The sequence below is a fragment of the Sinohyriopsis cumingii genome, chromosome 1 (assembly GCF_028554795.1).
Source record: "Sinohyriopsis cumingii isolate HCF-2022 chromosome 1, ASM2855479v2, whole genome shotgun sequence".
Lineage (NCBI taxonomy): Eukaryota > Metazoa > Mollusca > Bivalvia > Unionida > Unionidae > Sinohyriopsis > Sinohyriopsis cumingii.
Window position 1 is genome coordinate 156,451,506 of NC_142961.1, and position 22,582 is coordinate 156,474,087.

General features: G+C 36.2%; 1 protein-coding gene across 1 annotated transcript in view; it reads right to left on the reverse strand.

Annotated features, from left to right (window-relative positions):
- Positions 1-22,582, reverse strand: part of LOC149808207 (small glutamine-rich tetratricopeptide repeat-containing protein alpha-like) — a 69,141-nt gene that overhangs the window by 44,808 nt on the left and 1,751 nt on the right. Inside the window, exons 2-4 of the mRNA XM_089974718.1 lie at positions 17,383-17,484; positions 13,454-13,572; positions 11,873-11,954 (exon numbers count right to left, since the gene is read on the reverse strand). Coding sequence (XP_089830844.1) covers positions 11,873-11,954; positions 13,454-13,572; positions 17,383-17,482 — 301 coding nt within the window. The 5' untranslated portion in view covers positions 17,483-17,484. The remainder of the gene's footprint in view (positions 1-11,872; positions 11,955-13,453; positions 13,573-17,382; positions 17,485-22,582) is intronic.

The following is a 22,582-nucleotide window of genomic DNA, read 5'->3' on the forward strand; positions in this document are numbered from 1 at the left end:
CACTATTAATACTGGCCATCATGTATGGCCTATCGTGTGCTGAAAAATGGCGTTAAACCCCACAACAACAAGAACAACAACCCTGGAAGTTGCACATGCCTGGTGTAGAGTTAGAAGAATTGCAAATGGTTTTATATTCTCTATAAAATTATTTTTACTCCCAACTATATATCTTTTTCATCTTGAATGAAATTTCAACTGATATATCAAATTTTCTGGAAAGAGAAATGACAGATGTTTAAAACACATGTCCTCATAAAGATTGCTGACCACCCTGTAGCAATTCTTTTATGTGCATGAATGGATTCCTAAGCAAGATAAGCATCTCTTCAATTCAAACTTGTTGGTCTAATTGGAAAAGTCATTTTGTTTCCTACAGTTAGCCTAGTGAATCTTCTGTCCATGGTGACGGAAAGACAAGTACATGTACTATAACTTCATTCATTTCCAATCAGAGACTGGAATCTGTTAAAAAATTTCAACTAACACTTCTTGCATTGAAGACCACTTGCCAAAAACTATGTTCGTAACTACTTTTGTTCACATTGCGCAATATGCCTGCAAAAGGAGGCAAAGTCACTATCAGAACATTGTCAGCCTTTTCTGTTGTAATATTTAAGGTGCACTCTGCTCGAGGCAAATCACCAAAGCCATCAAATTTATGTATATTCCTACAACTGTATCTAAGGTTATTCCTCAATTAAATGGAAAAGGCTGAGCAATGTTCTGATTGTTGATAATGTGTGCAAATATACTGTCCATTTGCTATGTCTGCATGCCATTTATTTATACTGTGACATAAAGTGTCCACACAAAATGTAATGTGAGATTCTTCTAACCATTCCCACCTAATTTTTGATTGGACATTTATACTGGGGTGTATAAAAACACCTAAGTATCAAAAATGGGGTGGGAAGGGTCAGATGAAAACTCAGATTATATAAATTGCAGTCCGGAGGTTTTAAATTATTGCTATTAGCTCTGCCATAGCAAAGAAACCAGTACATGTAATCAATGCTTATTTATGACTACACTGCAACATGACATATAAGATAGGTTCTCCAATGGGCTGCAGATATTGCAGTTGTAAAACCTCTCTAGGTAAAAGCTACAGCATGCAGGTGAAAAATTTAGTATCACTTTCACTTTTCAAAAAACAAAATCACTGAATTTAACAATTACTTGCCTTCAATCTATTTAAATAATCTATTTCTTCAAATATAACAGAACTGCTCGATAGTGTAACTATATGTACGCAATTTCTCCTGCCCTTCGTGCATATTTTTGTGGATGCAATTTTCTATCAAACTACTGAAGGCAGAGGCCGCTGGAATAGTGGCAAATTGTTAGTGAAAATTGTCAACAGAAAAATTATTTAAAGATGGGCAATAATTACAAGATCTTTATGATGTTTGCCATGGCAGATATGACTGACATCAGGTAAGCAGTGTGTTCACTTAAGACCATCTTTGTTATCTTTAATGGAAAACACCATGTCAATATGACAATCTTTTCACAAGGACTAAAGGAAGTGTAAGATTTTCAAGATGGATGCCATAGTGACAATGTGGATGTCAAATCAGCATCATCTTTATGCACAGCCAAGTAAATATCCTTGCCAGTCTTTAAATGAAGGCTCCATGTCAAAGAATTCTCATCTAGGATCATCTACATATCATAAGAAGTCTTTTAGGTAAAAACTTACATCACTATCAACATCCATTCAGGAGAAGTGACAACAAGATGTTTGTGATGGCCACATTGACAATGATGTTGGAAGTTGGATCAGCACCATTTTGTTTGGGAGGGGTAATAAGAAACCTTTTAATTAATTAAAACTCATTGTTTGGAAGGAAGAGGGATAGCTACTATGGCCACCATGGCATCATTTTCAAAAAGTGAAAAACCAATTCATGATGAAGTTGTAATGATAAGATTTTCAAGATGGCCACCATGGCAGCCATCTTGTATATCCAAGAAAAACAAATTTCAACAGGGCCAACTACGCATATGGATGAAACAATATGTCCAGTCTTTATGCATGACTTCTTTCAAAAAGTTTGGGAGCAGTAGCAATAAGAAGCTAATAAACAATATACACGTTTGCTGGACTATGGAACCCAGATGGTATATGCAGGACTATCACATAATTGAATCCAGTGTGTATCCAGAAGACTTAATATGACTGGAGTAGTGTGTGTGTGATTAGAATTTTTAACGTAGCTTTAACAATTTTTCAGTCATATCACTACGATGTCTGCAGTGTGGCAGTTTATAGTTATGTCTAGCACTGGTGCATCATGCCACAGGCATGTAGCATGATGTCCCACCCAGTCACATTATCCTGACACCAGGCCGACCAGTCCTAACACTAACCTCTTATTGCCGAGCGCCTATTGAGGCAGCTGTTAGTACCATTTTTATAAGTCTTTGGTATGACTCAGCTGGGGATCAAACCCACGACCTCCTGCCACCAAGGTGGGCGCTCTAACCTGACTGAAGTAGAAAGGTATATATCTGGATTACTAGATATATGCATTCATTTAATGCAACATATTTTTAATTATGCCTTTCTGCTGACACACTGGTATTATGAAGAACTGCAACATACAACATGCATTTATCCAATAACGACCATACTGCTTTGTATGTCATTATTTTTTGTATACATTAAGGAAAATGGTGAACAAGTCTGAGATAGTAGAAGCAACAGACACTTTCTATATTATATAAATTATATATTCCGATGATTTAGAAGCTTTCTAAACTACCCAAATATAGTGGAAACATTTTTAATTCATAAAACTGTCCACCCAAAACATAAATGTTATTTCTCTGATCAACTTCACAAATCTAATAAATTGTTGGCAACATTTTGTCACCTTGACCTTGAGGATAGGACACACAATGTGGTACAAAAATAATGTGTAGCAAGCTTCATCCCTTAACCTTAAAACTGGAAAACAGCCCCACCCCACACCCATGTGGTACATGACATACCTATAATGATGATTTTGAAACATTCCAAGTTTGCATTTATTTCCAGTTTCACCCTACCAGAAATAATTGTCCTAAACAAAAGATTAACTGCAAAAGGAATAACTCTACCTACCATAAATGGCTACTGGAATGGTAATGTGCATGGATGGTTAGCGGGTTGCAGCTAAACAATCATTTGGCACTTAATATAACTGTTATAAAAAAAGTATCCAGAACATGCTAACAAGAGACCCAAGTGAGCCTGATGTTGCTCACCTGGCCAACACAACAGTTGACCATTTTAATAGGCAACCTATGAAAACTATCTCCCAAACATTATCTATGTCAGTTTTCACAATTTTACCCATCTAAAAAAAATTCTTTCTAAAGTCACACAATTAACACCATATTTAATATCCATATTTGTTTACTTATATTAATCAAAGTTATCCAGGATCTTTTCAAGCTACATTTACAGGCAAAGCTTTAAGTTATGGTCTACAGAGTGAAAATGCTTTCAAATTAATTGAAATTATAATTTACTGATAGTTGTTTTATTATGGGCATTGGTTTCTTTACTCTTGTTGATTAAATTTGGATGGGTTTCAGCAAAGAAGAATTCTATGGTATTTTATTTTTTATTAAAAGCTAAAGATACAAAATATAAATTCATATAATTTTGTAAGTCAATGAGTATATGAAATGGCATCAAATAATGCACAATACATCACATATAAATGACAAATATTTCATGCACTTTAACATGCCGAAACTAGTAACAGTCAAACTACATTTCACAAAATATATCAAACTTGCTTCCAAATATTTAAAAGTTTTAGATGTAGTAAAGCTTTTAGAAATAATTATCTGCAAATCAATTTTTAAACTTTGGCATGGGTTTTTACAAGAGTTATTTTCTTCTTGAAACAAAATCAGTATTAGATTATTTGTTATACTTCCAAACAATTATCTAGCTTTGTGCAATGATACTCTGATCCTTTATTATAACACTGCACAGTTTATGTTAGCCTGCCATTGTAAATTGTCTCTAACATCAATCCTTAATTACAACACTGCACAGTTTATGTTAGCCTGCCATTGTAATGATCCTTAATTACAACACTGCACAGTTTATGTTAGCCTGCCATTGTAATGATCCTTAATTACAACACTGCACAGTTTATGTTAGCCTGCCATTGTAAATTGTCTCTAACATCAATCCTTAATTACAACACTGCACAGTTTATGTTAGCCTGCCATTGTAAATTGTCTCTAACATCAATTTTTAATTACAACACTGCACAGTTTATGTTAGCCTGCCATTGTAATAATCCTTAATTACAACACTGCACAGTTTATGTTAGCCTGCCATTGTAATGATCCTTAATTACAACAATGCACAGTTTATGTTAGCCTGCCATTGTAATAATCCTTAATTACAACATTACAACACTGCACAGTTTATGTTAGCCTGCCATTGTAATAATCCTTAATTACAACACCGCACAGTTTACGTTAGCCTGCCATTGTAAATTGTCTCTAACATCAATCCTTAATTATAACACTGCACAGTTTATGTTAGTCTGCCATTGTAATAATCCTTAATTACAACATTGCACAGTTTATGTTAGCCTGCCATTGTAAATTGTCTCTAACATCAATCCTTAATTACAACACTGCACAGTTTATGTTAGCCTGCCATTGTAATGATCCTTAATTACCACACTGCACAGTTTATGTTAGCCTGCCATTGTAAATTGTCTCTAACATCAATCCTTAATTACAACACTGCACAGTTTATGTTAGCCTGCCATTGTAATGATCCTTAATTACAACAATGCACAGTTTATGTTTGCCTGCCATTGTAATAATCTTAATTACAACATTACAACACTGCACAGTTTATGTTAGCCTGCCATTGTAAATTGTCTCTAACATCAATCCTTAATTACAACACTGCACAGTTTATGTTAGCCTGCCATTGTAATGATCCTTAATTACAACAATGCACAGTTTATGTTTGCCTGCCATTGTAATAATCTTAATTACAACATTACAACACTGCACAGTTTATGTTAGCCTGCCATTGTAATAATCCTTAATTACAACACTGCACAGTTTATGTTAGCCTGCCATTGTAAATTGTCTCTAACATCAATTTTTGATTACAACACTGCACAGTTTATGTTAGCCTGCCATTGTAAATTGTCTCTAACATCAATTTTTAATTACAACACTGCAGTTTATGTTAGCCTGCCATTGTAAATTGTCTCTAACATCAATCCTTAATTATAACACTGCACAGTTTATGTTAGCCTGCCATTGTAATAATCCTTAATTACAACACTGCACAGTTTATGTTAGCCTGCCATTGTAAATTGTCTCTAACATCAATCTTTAATTACAACACTGCACAGTTTATGTTAGCCTGCCATTGTAATAATTCTTAATTACAACACCGCACAGTTTATGTTAGCCTGCCATTGTAAATTGTCTCTAACATCAATCCTTAATTATAACACTGCACAGTTCATGTTAGCCTGCCATTGTAAATTGTCTCTAACATCAATCCTTAATTACAACACTGCACAGTTTATGTTAGCCTGCCATTGTAAATTGTCTCTAACATCAATTTTTAATTACAACACTGCACAGTTTATGTTAGCCTGCCATTGTAATAATCCTTAATTACAACACTGCACAGTTTATGTTAGCCTGCCATTGTAATGATCCTTAATTACAACAATGCACAGTTTATGTTAGCCTGCCATTGTAATAATCCTTAATTACAACATTACAACACTGCACAGTTTATGTTAGCCTGCCATTGTAATAATTCTTAATTACAACACCGCACAGTTTATGTTAGCCTGCCATTGTAAATTGTCTCTAACATCAATCCTTAATTACAACACTGCACAGTTTATGTTAGCCTGCCATTGTAATGATCCTTAATTACAACACTGCACAGTTTATGTTAGCCTGCCATTGTAAATTGTCTCTAACATCAATCCTTAATTATAACACTGCACAGTTTATGTTAGCCTGCCATTGTAAATTGTCTCTAACATCAATCCTTAATTACAACACTGCACAGTTTATGTTAGCCTGCCATTGTAAATTGTCTCTAACATCAATTTTTAATTACAACACTGCACAGTTTATGTTAGCCTGCCATTGTAATAATCCTTAATTACAACACTGCACAGTTTATGTTAGCCTGCCATTGTAATGATCCTTAATTACAACAATGCACAGTTTATGTTAGCCTGCCATTGTAATAATCCTTAATTACAACATTACAACACTGCACAGTTTATGTTAGCCTGCCATTGTAATAATTCTTAATTACAACACCGCACAGTTTATGTTAGCCTGCCATTGTAAATTGTCTCTAACATCAATCCTTAATTACAACACTGCACAGTTTATGTTAGCCTGCCATTGTAATGATCCTTAATTACAACACTGCACAGTTTATGTTAGCCTGCCATTGTAAATTGTCTCTAACATCAATCCTTAATTACAACACTGCACAGTTTATGTTAGCCTGCCATTGTAATAATTCTTAATTACAACACCGCACAGTTTATGTTAGCCTGCCATTGTAAATTGTCTCTAACATCAATCCTTAATTACAACACTGCACAGTTTATGTTAGCCTGCCATTGTAATGATCCTTAATTACAACACTGCACAGTTTATGTTAGCCTGCCATTGTAAATTGTCTCTAACATCAATCCTTAATTACAACACTGCACAGTTTATGTTAGCCTGCCATTGTAAATTGTCTCTAACATCAATCCTTAATTACAACACTGCACAGTTTATGTTAGCCTGCCATTATAATAATCCTTAATTACAACACTGCACAGTTTATGTTAGCCTGCCATTGTAATAATCCTTAATTACAACACTGCACAGTTTATGTTAGCCTGCCATTGTAAATTGTCTCTAACATCAATCCTTAATTACAACACTGCACAGTTTATATTAGCCTGCCATTGTAAATTGTCTCTAACATCAATGCATCTAATCAAATGTTTATCCAGTTCTCTTTGTCCACTCAGCACTCACAACACATCATTATAACAGTGTGTCCAAAGACTGTAATAATTCATTGATCTAATAAACTAATCTTATAGCCAATTATTTAATCTACTTTGGGTATTAATTGTTTTATTAGTACTTTATACTTTTTCCTTCTTTATAATAATAATAATAATAATAATAATAATAATAATAATCTTTATTCATTGTAATCATGAGATAAAACTTTCAAAAAATACTGATTCAAAACCCCTAAATACAAACCATATATTAAAAGTAATCCCAAAATAGCTTTGAACAATTTTTAAAAATATTTAAAATTGGGTCATTTTATTAACTGTCATCATTCATATTATAAATATATATATGCTATAATAAACACATAAACATCCTTACTTTTCCAAAATTTACACTAAATATCCCTTACAGAATGCATATTTCTTGATTTCAACATACCTAGTGGGATGGAATCACATGTTAGAACCCACCTAGAACATCATTTTTTATTGAAACTTAGAATTAGTGTCATTAATCTGTCTCTATCCCAAAATTTTCCTGAGACCATATTTTCCAAATTAGTTGCAATTTTCTAGTATATAAAATTTTCAGATATCAATAACATTTTCTTAAATCCTATGGCAAACAAAAAAAAACTTGGATGGAACATGAGCTAAGAAAGTTGTACTGGTACCTGAAAACAAAAACTGCACAATATGCTATCATTAGAAAAGTTGTAGGAAGAACTAATTCTACGTTCAATTTGTTTTAGTTCTAAACTTTGTCCTATTTAATGATTTATATCCACGTGTAATGCTTGATAATACATAATATTTTGGGGATCAAGTTCAAAGTGAACTCTCTCTACATACAGTTTATAGTGCAAAACTAAAATTTAGTTTTCAAACACTACTCATTCACATGAAATGTGACATGATAATTAGTGTAAGTAAAAAAGAAAGAAATAACTTTAGAAAAGTAGGGGAAAGTCTGCAACATCTGTATGCACATATATACTGCACACTGTGAAAGTAGTAAAATGAACTCAGTGTGCAAACACTCATTATGTTATATACAGTACCAGATCTATATTGAACAATGTGCAAATAGTCATTATGGTATATACAGTACCATATCTATATTGAACAATGTGCAAACAGTCATTATGGTATATACAGTACCAGATCTATATGGAACAATGTCCAGACAGTCAATATGGTATATACAGTACCAGATCTATATTGAACAATGTGCAAACAGTCAATATGGTATATACAGTACCAGATCATTTTTAAACACCCATGTTCACATGATGATATTTACAGCTGTCTCCAGATGTTTATTATTTAATTTAGAAATATTAATCCAAGAGTTCATAGATCAACACCAGTCACCATTACATTTAAGATATTCTGAGTTGAATGCTATGACCAACGTTGGTAGAAAATAAAAATAAGATGAAACTCAAGCATGTGCAAGTTGGATACAGTGTTTTCATTAATTAAAACTTGAAAGGCATCACAGGTCTTTGTGTTATGTTGACCTGTCAATCTTTGGGTTGATTTCTATGTTTAGCTTAGGTCTGTTACTTCAAGAAAGCCAGCTGCAATATACAAGCAATGGAGTGCCTTTACCACACTGCAAAACTGCCCAGAACGAAAGTACAAAGGTAAAGTCTATTATAAAAATAAATTTTTCACCTTCTTTTTTTAATACTGAAAAAATCCTTTGAATTGAAAATTATGCAGATTGCTGAAAAATGTCAATAAAGGGGTGAGAAGACTTAAACATTTAAACCTTATCATGAAAGCATTCTTTATTTGCAACCAAGGATATAAGGAAAACAGTGTTGGATTTGTTTGTTTTTATGGCACTATTAACATGTTGACTATATCATGCCAAGGAAATGGGAGCTAAGTGTCTTTCCCAAGGACAAACCAAGACAATTGACCCCATGCTGGCCAGGACTGGTATCAAACATATAACCAAGACAATTGACCCCATGCTGGCCAGGACTGGTATCAAACATATAACCAAGACAACTGACCCCATGCTGGCCAGGACTGGTACCAAACATATAACCAAGACAACTGACCCCATGCTGGCCAGGACTGGTATCAAACATGTAACCAAGACAACTGACCCCATGCTGGCCAGGACTGGTATCAAACATATAACCAAGACAACTGACCCCATGCTGGCCAGGACTGGTATCAAACATATAACCAAGACAACTGACCCCATGCTGGCCAGGACTGGTATCAAACATATAACCAAGACAACTGACCCCATGCTGGCCAGGACTGGTATCAAACATATAACCAAGACAACTGACCCCATGCTGGCCAGGACTGGTATCAAACATATCAACTTTAGATTACAAGTCAGATAAGCTATCAACTGGGCTACCATAGCCCCACATCAGTGATGGACAGATGGACCAATGAACAGACATGCTATCAACTGAGCTACCATAGCCCCACATCAGTGATGGACAGATGGACCAATGAACAGACATGCTATCAACAGAGCTACCATAGCCCCACATCAGTGATGGACAGATGGACCAATGAACAGACATGCTATCAACTGAGCTACCATAGCCCCACATCAGTGATGGACAGATGGACCAATGAACAGATATGCTATCAACAGAGCTACCATAGCCCCACATCAGTGATGGACAGATGGACCAATGAACAGACATGCTATCAACTGAGCTACCATAGCCCCACATCAGTGATGGACCAATGAACAGACATGCTATCAACTGAGCTACCATAGCCCCACATCAGTGATGGACAGATGGACCAATGAACAGATATGCTATCAACAGAGCTACCATAGCCCCACATCAGTGATGGACAGATGGACCAATGAACAGACATGCTATCAACTGAGCTACCATAGCCCCACATCAGTGATGGACCAATGAACAGAAATGTTATCAACAGAGCTACCATAGCCCCACATCAGTGATGGACCAATGAACAGAAATGCTATCAACAGAGCTACCATAGCCCCACATCAGTGATGGACAGATGGACCAATGAACAGACATGCTATCAACTGAGCTACCATAGCCCCACATCAGTGATGGACCAATGAACAGACATGCTATCAACAGAGCTACCATAGCCCCACATCAGTGATGGACAGATGGACCAATGAACAGACATGCTATCAACAGAGCTACCATAGCCCCACATCAGTGATGGACAGATGGACCAATGAACAGACATGCTATCAACAGAGCTACCATAGCCCCACATCAGTGATGGACCAATGAACAGACATGACATATCACAACATACATGCAAAACTGCAGATTTAATAAAGCATCATGATGCAATCATGAAACATAAATCTTTTAAAGCCTACCATATTCCCTCTGGGTACTTCAATGAAAAACAGTACAACAAATCGCTACCTACTGTATTCCCTCTGGGTACTTCAATGAAAAACAGTATAACAAATAGCTTCCTACTGTATTCCTTCTGGGTACTTTTGTGAAAAACAGTATAACAAATTGCTACCTAAGAAACATCTGCACAAACCAATTAAAAGCGGTAACCATGCAGTCGTATAATACATCCTCATTATCCATACTATGTTTTCAAATGGGAACAGTAATACAGGAAATATATAAAATACATGTAAACAGCACAGCAAACTATGTGAAAACCTCATATTTGCCAGTAACTATTTTATTTATTCAAAGAACCTCAATATCTGTGAGTAGCAAAGTTTAATAAAGCTGTTTCCTGAGATGTAGGTATGTATGTATGTATGTATTGTTTGCATGACAGGTTATCATGAGGAAGAAAAAAAACAATGTTAACACACCAAAAAAGTGAAAAGCACAACACATTTCTGTTTGATAATGACAATGCCAAATCTGAGAAAAAGGAAGTTGTGCGCGATTTAGACAAAGTGATCATTAAATACAATGTGAGCCAAACTAAGCATTACAAGAAGCTGTTGAACACAGCGTATGTCATACAAACCAGAAAAAAATCTTTTTCAGACTGAGTTTTTTTGTAAGGAATGAATGAGAAATATAGTTGAACTTGGAACTGATTACCTCAACAAAACTACATGCACAGATTTAATCAACAGTATATCTGATGTCCTACTAAAAACCGACAAGTCTAAAACATCTAGATTCCTATAAATCCTTTAAGATGCTAGTACTGATTCCAACAAGTCTAAAACATCTAGATTCCTATAAATCCTTTAAGATGCTAGTACTGATTCCAACAAGTCTAAAACATCTAGATTCCTATAAATCCTTTAAGATGCTAGTACTGATTCAGCAGTTAATAGAACAAGAATGCATTCTTGATACATTTGCAGACCCTGACCATAAAAGTCTAGTTACAATTTCTGATATGGTTTTTACTGCATTTAAGAGGGGACTTTGTAATGTCAACATACATTTTGATGCTTGCTGATAACACACAACATAATGGCCCTCACCTTCTTTGTGTCAACATGGTGCAAGTGTAATCATGGGTGCAAAGAATGGTGTTGCTAAAAGGCTTTCAGACAATGTTGATAATCCTGTCATGATAACACACTGTGTAGCACATAGGCCATAGTTCGGTGTTTTGGATGCAGTCAAGAAATTCCCTTATTCTTGGGCATGCATTTAAATGGTGCAGCTTCATAAAAGGAATCATTTTAACAGTCCTGTCTCCCATTATACTTTTTAACAAAGAAAATACTAACAAGTGGGTCTTTTATATAGACAAGTAAACTTTTTAATTTATTTTTCCATGGATGTCTTGATTTTAACAAACTGTCTGCACCCCTGTCCATGGCTGTATTTAATTAACCATATTACCTTTATTTTTCAATGCTTCTGCTTGATCTTTATCTTCCAGAGTGGGTTCATGTAAGGATGATGTAGGAAAGCCTGATTCAACCTGAAAGAAATCCATGTAAATCAAAAAATGTGCAAAACAACAGAATGTCTCTATGTGTTTTTCAATGTATGAATTCCTTTCTTCTCCTCCCCACATTTGATTTGTGCCATGTGGGATCAACCAAACTTTTAAGACAACTATAAATATCTAAAGACTACAATAAATCAACTCTCAAATGTAACAATATCAATCTTCTACAACATAGAAGCTACGTGACTGTTTACAGTTACCACATAGAAATTGTCAAATTTATACCTTAATTGATTGATTTTATTTTTAACGGTGCATCAGCACTGTTAGTCTATTTAGTGCCAAACAAAATGTTATTTCTATAATCTTTTAAAAAAATATGAAAGGTCATATATCGACCAGCGATATAAAAGAACAAATGGTTGAAATTAAAAAAGGTAAGATGGTAACAGTGCAAAAGAAAGCTTTCCGATCAACAGGGGATGTAAATGTTCTATGTTAATGAAAAAAAGATGAAAAGATATTAAAATGGGACGGTACATATTATACCTAAATAGCTACACATCAAATGGACAAGAGCACTCCAAGATGCTGTTGCAAATTGTGGGGGTAAAGAAAAGAAAAGAAAGAAAAAACTTATTTATGTTCATGGAATGCAAACGATCCACCAAATCACTCAAGAAATTGACCTAAACATAAAACAGTAACCAAATAAACAGATACACAGATTGACTAATAAGGGTACACTTCATGCCCCTAACACATTTGTGGTGGGTCACAAAAAAGAAAAAGGTTATAAAAAAGAAGCAGCAATAATATGTTGAACATGGCTGCTGTGGGTGGTCATACTGAACAGAAATTTGTACCATTTTCATTTAGGACCAACTACACATCAAACGATGTCTTCTAATAAAAAACCAATGCCAACATGACATTCAGTTTAGGTGGAGTAGCAAGTGTTGTGGCGAACTAGATCATGGGAAGAATGTGTGTGTGAAGATTGATGGCAATCATCCACATAGTTTAGGGAGTATAACAATAAACATTCGGTGCAAACCAATGGATGTCTTATGGACAAGAAACCATAACATAAGCTCTCCTGGTCAATGACCAGTAGAGTTAAAAGTTGCTCAAAAAATTATCCAAATGTACAAATAATGTCCATCACATCTGCAACCCTTACTTTTATTTCTTCATTAAATTCCCCCAGACACCACCACTTTTAGAACTTTCATTGCATTCCCCCAGACACCCCCATTTTTTTGAACTTTCAGTGCATTCCCCAAAATACCCCATATTAAGAACCTTCATTGCATTCCCCAAGACACCCCATTTTTTTAACTTTTTAACCTTTCTTCTGTATTGCATAATAAGCAACAAAAAAGATGTTCATAATGGTTGACATATTACAGAAGCCTGTCAGATTATAACTGACAGGAACTTATTTAATCTAAAAAGCTGATAACTGTTAGTATTGATAGTTGGATCATGAATTTTCAGTTCATCTCCACCCCGGTCTGTACACTCACCTCTACCCCAACCTGTGCATTAAATATGTCCAGTAGATTCCTATCCACCTGGTACTTTGCTACCGTGTCTGGATCCTGTGTATTGATGCCATATGCAGCCTCTAAACACTGTGTTGCAACTATACAAAAAAGCAAGAGATCATAAAAATGCCTGAATATAAACAATCATGTTTTCAAAAATATTTCAATATTCCATTTTGAAACCAAAGAATAGTTGCATAAGCTGACAAGTTTACAATATCAAGGTGATGATTTTTCTTCATCAAAACAACATGTCTGATCATATTGTGATGAACAGCTTATGTGCAATGATTTACCAATGATATGACAACAGGGCTGTACCTAACAGCCAGTAGATGACAAATTTTACTGCCTGTTCTTTGGTCATTGTTTTAACTCAAGAAAATATGTATCAGAAAGTACAGACATGTGAAAATAATAGCAAGTATCATATTTTATTGTACCGAAATATAATACATGAAGCACACAAAAGCAACATTCTACTTTGTTATCCCTAGTCTTGTGTTTCTACCCAGTCCCCATTCCAGTAAGTTCCTCATTTGGCTTGCCATGTTTATCACCATCTGACCATCAGGTTCAGTGGTACGGTCATATAGAAACTAATGCAAAAAATGAGTCTTTGGATTTTTTTCTTCAAAAGTGAGTGGTCAGATAACCTTTGATAAAACTAGCACATAAAAATTATTGAAATTTCCATTGAACAAAAAATTGCTTAGAGATCAAAATCTGAAAAGTTACGTCAATTTAATGTTGTCACAGACATGACCATGTGACACTGGCTATGCTATGAAACCAGCATCATTTTAGAGTTGTCATTTATCACAGAGGTTCACCTTATAACATTAGCTGTCACAGGAGATTGTGTGTGTGTGATTAGGATTTTTAACATACCTTTAACAAATTTTCAGTCATATCGCTATGATGTCTGCAGTGTGGCAGTTTATAGTGATGCTTAGCACTGGGGCATCATGCTGCAGACATGTAGCTTGATGTCCCATCCAGTCACATTATCCTGACACCAGGCCGACCAGTCCTAACACTAACCTCTTAATGCTGAGCGCCTAGCGAGGCAGCTGTTAGTACCATTTTTGTAAGATTTTTGCTATGACTCGGCCAGGGTTCGAACCCATGACCTCCCGCATCTGAGGCGGACACTCTAAAATAGGCCACCGGACCGGTCTTTGCTGTGGCAGAAGAAGGGGATCTCATATGTCTGCATGCTCACATGCCATACTGTTACCTATTTCAAAGTGAAACACTACTCATAAAAATGACAAATTACTCAAAGAACATTTTAAACTACAACATTTTGCATTGATTTCATGTTTTTCTGGTGGAACATTTCCCCAGGCAGATCACCTAATACTTGCTTGCAGAGCTTCTGTTTTTCATAAAGAACTACCTGTTCTGAAAATATGGGTAAGCTCCATGACAATGCTATACCTTTCCTTTTCAAGTGAAAATATATGCACAAAAAGGTGGTCAGACTTACACTAAGATACAGGGAGTTTAAAGTAATGACAAAGATCCTACTACCAAAAAGGGGTGATTACTGTCTTTAAAAAACCTTTATAAACCAGACACCTGGTCTCAACAGCCATTGTAATTTCATCTGGCAAGTTTCTGATGTAAAAACTGTGTATATAGTTGTTACCTACTTTTCAGTCACCAACCAAATAATGGTTTCTGACAGCTTTAAGCAGCCAACAGAATTAACTGACAGTGACTGCTCAAAGCATGTAAATTCAGTTTTTGTTTTATGTGGAAGATATTCTCTAAAGACATGTCATGTAGATTGATGTTCAAACATTTCTCATGCCACTCGTACTCACCATACTCCAGTCACACTGTCCAATTCAAAGGTCTATCATTAGAATTGAGGGTCAAAATAATTTGCTTGCTGGATGGTATGAAAAAGTAGCCAGGTTGCCATGGCAGAAATGGGTGTCACCTTTTGTGCCAGAGTGACACAGTTCAACAACTTCATCTATTTTAACTGCCTGTGATTTCAAGCTAACTCTGATGAAAAATTAATCTTACAAAACTATGTACAAGTTACAACCTTTTCATTAGGGTCCAGGTGTCATTCAGTGTTTACAAAACTTGTCTGTAAAGATATATGACACTTAGATTCATGTGTTACTAACAATAACCAGATTAAGCTTCTTTTCATTTCTTATTCATCTCAGGCCCCTTACATAAGCCAGCTGTCTTTTGTCTTGGCAAGCTGAGCAAGTGGTTAATCCAGACATTGTCCAAAGTCTGAACAGCTGGTTCAAAGCCTAATTATACAAGCAATCAGTCCTCCGAGTCATATGCAAGCTGTCAATTAGTAGTCAATTACTTTGTTGTCATGGTGCACAAAACAAACTTATATTTGTGGTTTAATTTATAGGCCGGACTTAAATGACCAGAGTACAGTAATCTTCTGAGGAACATACATTTGGAAGAGAACAACATACACATTTTATGATTTAGATGAATAGTGCACTAACCTACCATATTTTACCACATATATCCCACGGGTTATACCAGATTTTACAAACCCCGCGGGTGTGTGTGTGTGTGTGTGTGTTATATAAGGGTGCGGGCTATATCACAAATTTTTTACACGTAATAATATTTCAATATATTGTTTGAAAAACATAACTACATAACTTATATATTGTTCTAGTTTTGTTTTGCTAGGGTTGGATATTATGGCTACTACGGTGACTTTATATACCCAATGCACTCCTCCTTTAAAATCATCAATGTGCTTCTCTGCCGCCACGAGTTTGGCCTTCAGTTTGATGGCAACTGTCGAGACTGGTCGGTTGTTTTCCCGCTGGGCCACGATCCACTGCTTCAGGTCAGCTTCAAGGTGAGGCCATTTTGCTTTAGGTCCGCGACAAGCATGTTTTCGTGGATTCATCTTCTCCAACGTTCCTTTTTCTTTTCTCCAACCTCGGATTACACTCTCATCAATATCAAATTTTCTGCCTGTGGCTCTATTGCCATGCACTTCAGCATACGCAATGGCAGTTAGCTTGAAGTCGGCTGTGAAAGACTTTCGTTTCGGCATTTTTTAAATTAAACAGAAAGAAATTATTTAAACTCGAATCTACAATTAAAAAAAATACAAGATTATTTAGAAATGTCCGCGTTTATGTAGCCTGTAGTTGAGGCACAGCTCCTATTGACAGCCTACGTGCACAAGCACTGTGTACCGAGCCTGAATACCAGTAGTTAATTGACGTCATGCGAGCTACATTCGAAATTGACAATTGTGGCATTCAGCCTCAGGACCTCACACCATTGCATATCCGGCTCACAAGTACCTGGCTTCAAAATTCAAATCTGCCAGCTGCCAGCCGGAATATAGTGGAGGCAGGGTGACTAACTTGAACTGATGCAGAGGGATGAATATGGACCGGGGCCGACTGACTTGATAGCGTAAATACAAATTTGCATGTTGGGTGGGTGAGTGAAAATGTAGTAGTTGTAGTATCGTTCGTCATCCACGTGTGAGCATTGACGAATTCGGTCCTTCTAAAAACAGTAATGGTTGACAATGTGAACATACACAAAAAAGTTCATCAGTCTATGGTTGCGGGTTATACAAAGGTGCGGGTTATGACAACGATTTTTTACACAAAACCCCAAAACCCGTGGGCTATATGAGGGTGCGGATTATCTGCGTCTGCGGGATATATGCGGGAAAATACGGTACTTCTTTTGACATAATAATAATAATAAGAAGAAGAAGAAGAAGAAATGAATTGGGTGCATGGAGTTTGTTCAACAACCAAGCCTTTAGGTGACTGTTATCAACAGATGTGATTGTGTTTGGATTACATCTTTGAATAGTTGTAAACAAATTCTGAAGCCAATTTATGGATAGTACAGTTAGTGTCAATCTTATATACCTTCAAGGCTTTCAATTTGTTCCTCCGACAAATTGCCTTCTTTAATCTGGTCCAGAAGAAAATGCTGAATAGCAAACACCAGCCTGTTGACATCTGCCATTGCTGAAATTGAAAGGGATCAAGTATTTTTTAAAGTGCTCCAAGAGGTTGGTAAATGTCTGAGTAAATCGGCATTTCTGCAAAACTCCTATTTCAGATTTTAGTACTAATTTAAAGTTAGGGTTTGTTACTTTTTGTCTTTGTTGCCATCATTGCATAATTTGTTACATACTTGTGGGTTTCCCTTGAACCCCATAATGTGAATCCAGGTTTTCAAAAATAGGTGAAAATCTGCCTGGTCTCTCAAATTCATCAAAAATGGTATATAGATATCATGGTTCTTTATATAACTTAAATGAAAAAAAAAAACACATCTGTTTTATGCACATTTGTCAGAATCCCATACCAGTAATTTAAATCACTGAAATTTTATCCTTACCCTCCTACATTATATCAATTGCTATATCAGATTAAAATCAGTTTTCCAACAAATAAAATCAAATGATTGTATTCCTTTCGTATTTTACAAGTTACAATAATCAATGCAAACATTATCTTCTCAAGGGGGATAGCGAGGGGCTATGTATATACATTTAAACTGCATCAAGTTTAAAACCAGGCTTTTAATGTTTCTTGACATTGGCACAAATCTTTACTCATGGGATAAAATAAAAATCATACTGATCAGCAGATTTTGGATCCTTGTCTTAACATCCTCTATGCAAAGTTGGTCTTTCATGTCGTGTTAACAAAGACTATTCTGGCTTCCCATGTAAATTTATTAGAGGGATCTTTTAGTACCTAGTGGTACCATCATGGGAGTTCAATCTTTTTGGCTGTGGGCCACATGAGCAGGAACAGTTCAATAATTAAATATGAATATCCACCACAAATCTCACATGACACTTCTTATTCAATGGTTTTAATAATATTGTTAAATGAGATAGCCACATAATCTTTATATATATATATATATATATATATATATATATATATATATATATATATATATATATATATATATATATAAAACATAATCAGAAAGCAATACAGAAAAATTGAATCAGTATTAAATAAAATGCATATTTTCACAGGGCCTACCTACATGGCCACAGACCACAGGCCACACAGGACTGGGCCAGAAGCTGTTGACACCTAATCTATACATTCATATCACCTGTTTATGACATTCCAGGCATAATATCTATAGTTTTGGGTGCTGAAATGGTGATGAGGTATTCTCAAATCTTGGAAGGGCACTTTTTATTTTGCTAGACGAGACCTTTATAATGAGATTATATAGCTTTTTATGACCTAGCAAATTTACATTTTTATTTTCTTCTAACATTTTACCAGATTCTGTATTTAAAAAAACTTCAGTACTATTTACATGAGCTATACTGACATTAAGACAAATAAACAAACATATACACATTTCCAGATGATACAGAAATGCCAACATATACTTGATGTCATAGTAATGATATAACATAACAGATTTATATCATTTATAATCATCGACGCTGGTAATGAAGCAGCAAATACCCAAGTGAGATGTAAAACTGCAAACAGACATTACACTTCTAAATAAAGGTAATGTTTGTCTCTGTAATCAACAAAATTAAAAATTATAGTTGTGATTTTGTGATTTGTGATTTTGATTTTTAACGTAGCTTTAACAATTTTTCAGTCATATCGCTACGATGTCTGCAGTGTGGCAGTTTATAGTGATGTCTAGCACTGGGGCATCATGCCGCAGACATGTAGCATGATGTCCCACCCAGTCACATTATCCTGACACCAGGCCGACCAGTCCTAACACTAACCTCTTAATGCTGAACGCCAAGCGAGGCAGCTGTTAGTACCATTTTTTTTTTAAGTCTCTGGTATGACTCAGCCGGGGATCGAACCCACTACCTCCCGCAAAAAATTATAGTAGTAGGGTAGTTATAGTAGTGTTGTTGCTGTTGTTGTTATAGGGTTTAATGCCATCTACCTTGTGCTAAAAAATGGTGTCAAACCCTATAACAATAACAACAATAGTAATAGTGCACAAATATATAAAAATTGGAGTTAAAAAAGAACAAATAAAAGAGTTTGAAAGAATTCAGCACAAAAATTCCACTTCAATAATATGACTTTGTGACATCCTGGGGGTGGGGGGTACTGTAAACACTGCATCCACCATGTCCAATTAGAATGTGGTTTGCAATCAAAGATTTTGTGACATAATTTAGGGGGGTGTACTGTAAACACTGCACCCACCATGTCCAATTAGAATGTGGTTTGGTATCAGAGATATGTATGATAAAACAAGCTGTTAATAAGTACTTCTTATTCAGGGAGAGACTGAGCATCATGACTAAATATGTGGTATTCACTATTGGTAACATTTTTTATATTGTGTTAGAGAGAAAGACTATCATTTGGAGTAAACTGCAACATTGCTGCTTACTACATAAGTGTATGTGTGTGTATGATTTAGATTTTTAACATAGCTTTGCCAATTTTTCAGTCATATCGCTACAATGACTGCAATGTGGCAGTTTACAGTGATGTCTGGCACTGGAGCATCATGCGCAGACACGTAGCATGATGTCCCACCCAGTTACATTATCCTGACACCAGGCTGACCAGTCCTAACACTAACCTCTTAATGCTGAGCACCAAGCGAGGCAGCTGTTAGTATCATTTTTATAAGTCTTTGGTATGACTCAGCAGGGGATCGAACATCCCGCATCCGAGGCGGACAATCTAACCACTAGGCCACCGAAACAACAGGTTTTGCAAAATTCAAAATGATTAATTTCCTTAGAATACAAAGCAAAACTTTGAAGAAAAAAACTTATAGTATTGCAAATTAAATCCCAAATAACCCTAGAATTATAGACATAAGTCCTACTAATTAAAGTTGAGTCATTCCAAATTAAATTCAATGCTGAAGGTGTTTATGTGCCTACTGTGGCTTGTATTATGGTACTGTATCAATAGTATTTTGTTGAATCACCGTAATATAATTCCAGGTTTGAATTCACTATAAATCTCAATGAATGTCTCTGTCCATGAATATTATTTTTTATAATGATCACTATGTATTTTCGGAGAAGAATCGTTTGAATTGAATAATTTGAAGTAACAGAAAAGAATGAAAGCAACATGTGTGTGTGTGTGTGATTCGGATTTTTAATGTAGCTTTAACAATTTTTCAGTCATATCACTACGATGTCTGCAATGTGGCAGTTTAGAGTGATGTCTAGCACTGGGGCATCATGTCACAGACATGTAGCATGGTGTCCCACCCAGTCACATTATCCTGACACCAGGCTGACCAGTAATAACACTAACCTCTTAATACTGAGCGCCAAGCGAGGCAGCTGTTAGTACCATTTTTATAAGTCTTTGGTATGACTCGGCTGGGGTTCAAACCCACGACCTCCTGCATCCGAGGCGGACGATCTAAACACTAGGCCACAGGAGTGGTATTCCATAAGTGTAGATGTAGATTCATGTTTTACATACATAATGTAAACCTTTGTGCTCAACAATTTGATGAACTTCAGGTGAAAAAAATGTGTCCTTCATGAAGCTTTTCGTATTTTACTGCCCAGATGAGCGGTGATTTTTCCAACAGTTTCACACAGAAGGGGAATTCTGTAAGGAGAGGGAGATTTAATTTTAAAGAGGTCTCTATATGTGTGTGTGTGTGTGTGTGTGTGTGTGTGTGTGCAGTCTTTATAGGATTATGAATGAATACAGATAAAATACATATTTGTATTTTGACATCAGCAGAGCTGTAGTGATTGTTTCTTATAAAAATACACTAAACTGCATGCATGTTTGTAATAGCTTTGGCATTGCCAACTAATACCAATAACTGCATGTAATAGCTTTGGCATTACAACGTAATACCAACAACTGCTTGTAATAGCTTTGGCATTACCATCTAATACCAACAACTGCTTGTAATGGTTTTAGCATTACCACCTAATACCAACAACTGCATGTCTACCATTAAAAAGCCTCAAAAAGCATGATGGGACTCGTTCTCTACAATGGGGATGTCTCTTGAGCCAATCGATGTTTCTAATGGTATAAAGCAGGGTTGCATTCTTGCCCCCATATTATTCAACCTCTTCTTCACATGTGTCTGCACCATGCTACACATGATCTCCAGAAAGGAGTGTACATAAAGTACAGGTTGGATGGCTCTTCCTTCGACCTTCATGGACTGAATGCCCAGTCCAAAACAATGGAGAAACTTATTCTTAAGCACTTTTCGCAGATGACTGTGCTCTCATGGCACACATGGAAGCAGATCTCCAGATCATTGTTGCTCACTTTGTGGCAGCCTCAAGACTCTTCGGACTCACTATCAGTATGAGTAAGACGAGGGTACTTCACCAACCTGTCCCTGGCACCATAGCTCATCCCCCCCCCCCACGATTGTGTCTATCGAAGACACCCAGCTGAAAACTGTTGATCACTTCAAATACCTTGGAAGCATCATATCTTCCAATGGAACATTATACAAAGAGATAACAGCATGCATCAGCAATGCCAGTCAATCACTAGGACATTCTCTGCTCTCACGTGTTGAGCCACAGGAATATCAAACTGTCCACCAAGATAAAGGTATATAAAGCAGTTGTGCTAACAAGCCTCCTATACGGATGTGAGACCTTGACAACATACAAGAAGCACATCAAGCAACTTGAGCACTTTCACACGAGAGCCCTGTGCATGATTATGGGCGTCAGATGGCAAGACACAGTGATGAACCTAAAAGTGCTGGAAACAGCAGACATAACCAGTATCGAAGCAATGGTCATGAAAGCCCAACTCTGATGGATGGGTCACGTCATCCATATGGAGCAGTCTTGAAATGCCACGTCAGATTTTGTATGGAGCTCTATCTAGTGGACACAGAAAAATCGGTCACCAGAAGAAAGATTCAAAGACTCCATCAAGGACAGCCCGAGATACTGCTTGATATCTGTGACAGACCTCGAGTCCTGCACCAAGGATAGATCTGGCTGGCATGCAGCTGTTCATAATGGGTGCATAACCTTCGAAGATGACCACAGAACAAAAGTCGCCGACACTAGGGAACGCAGGAAGGCCTTAACATCACGAACCAACCCATGCCTCCTGTGCACACACT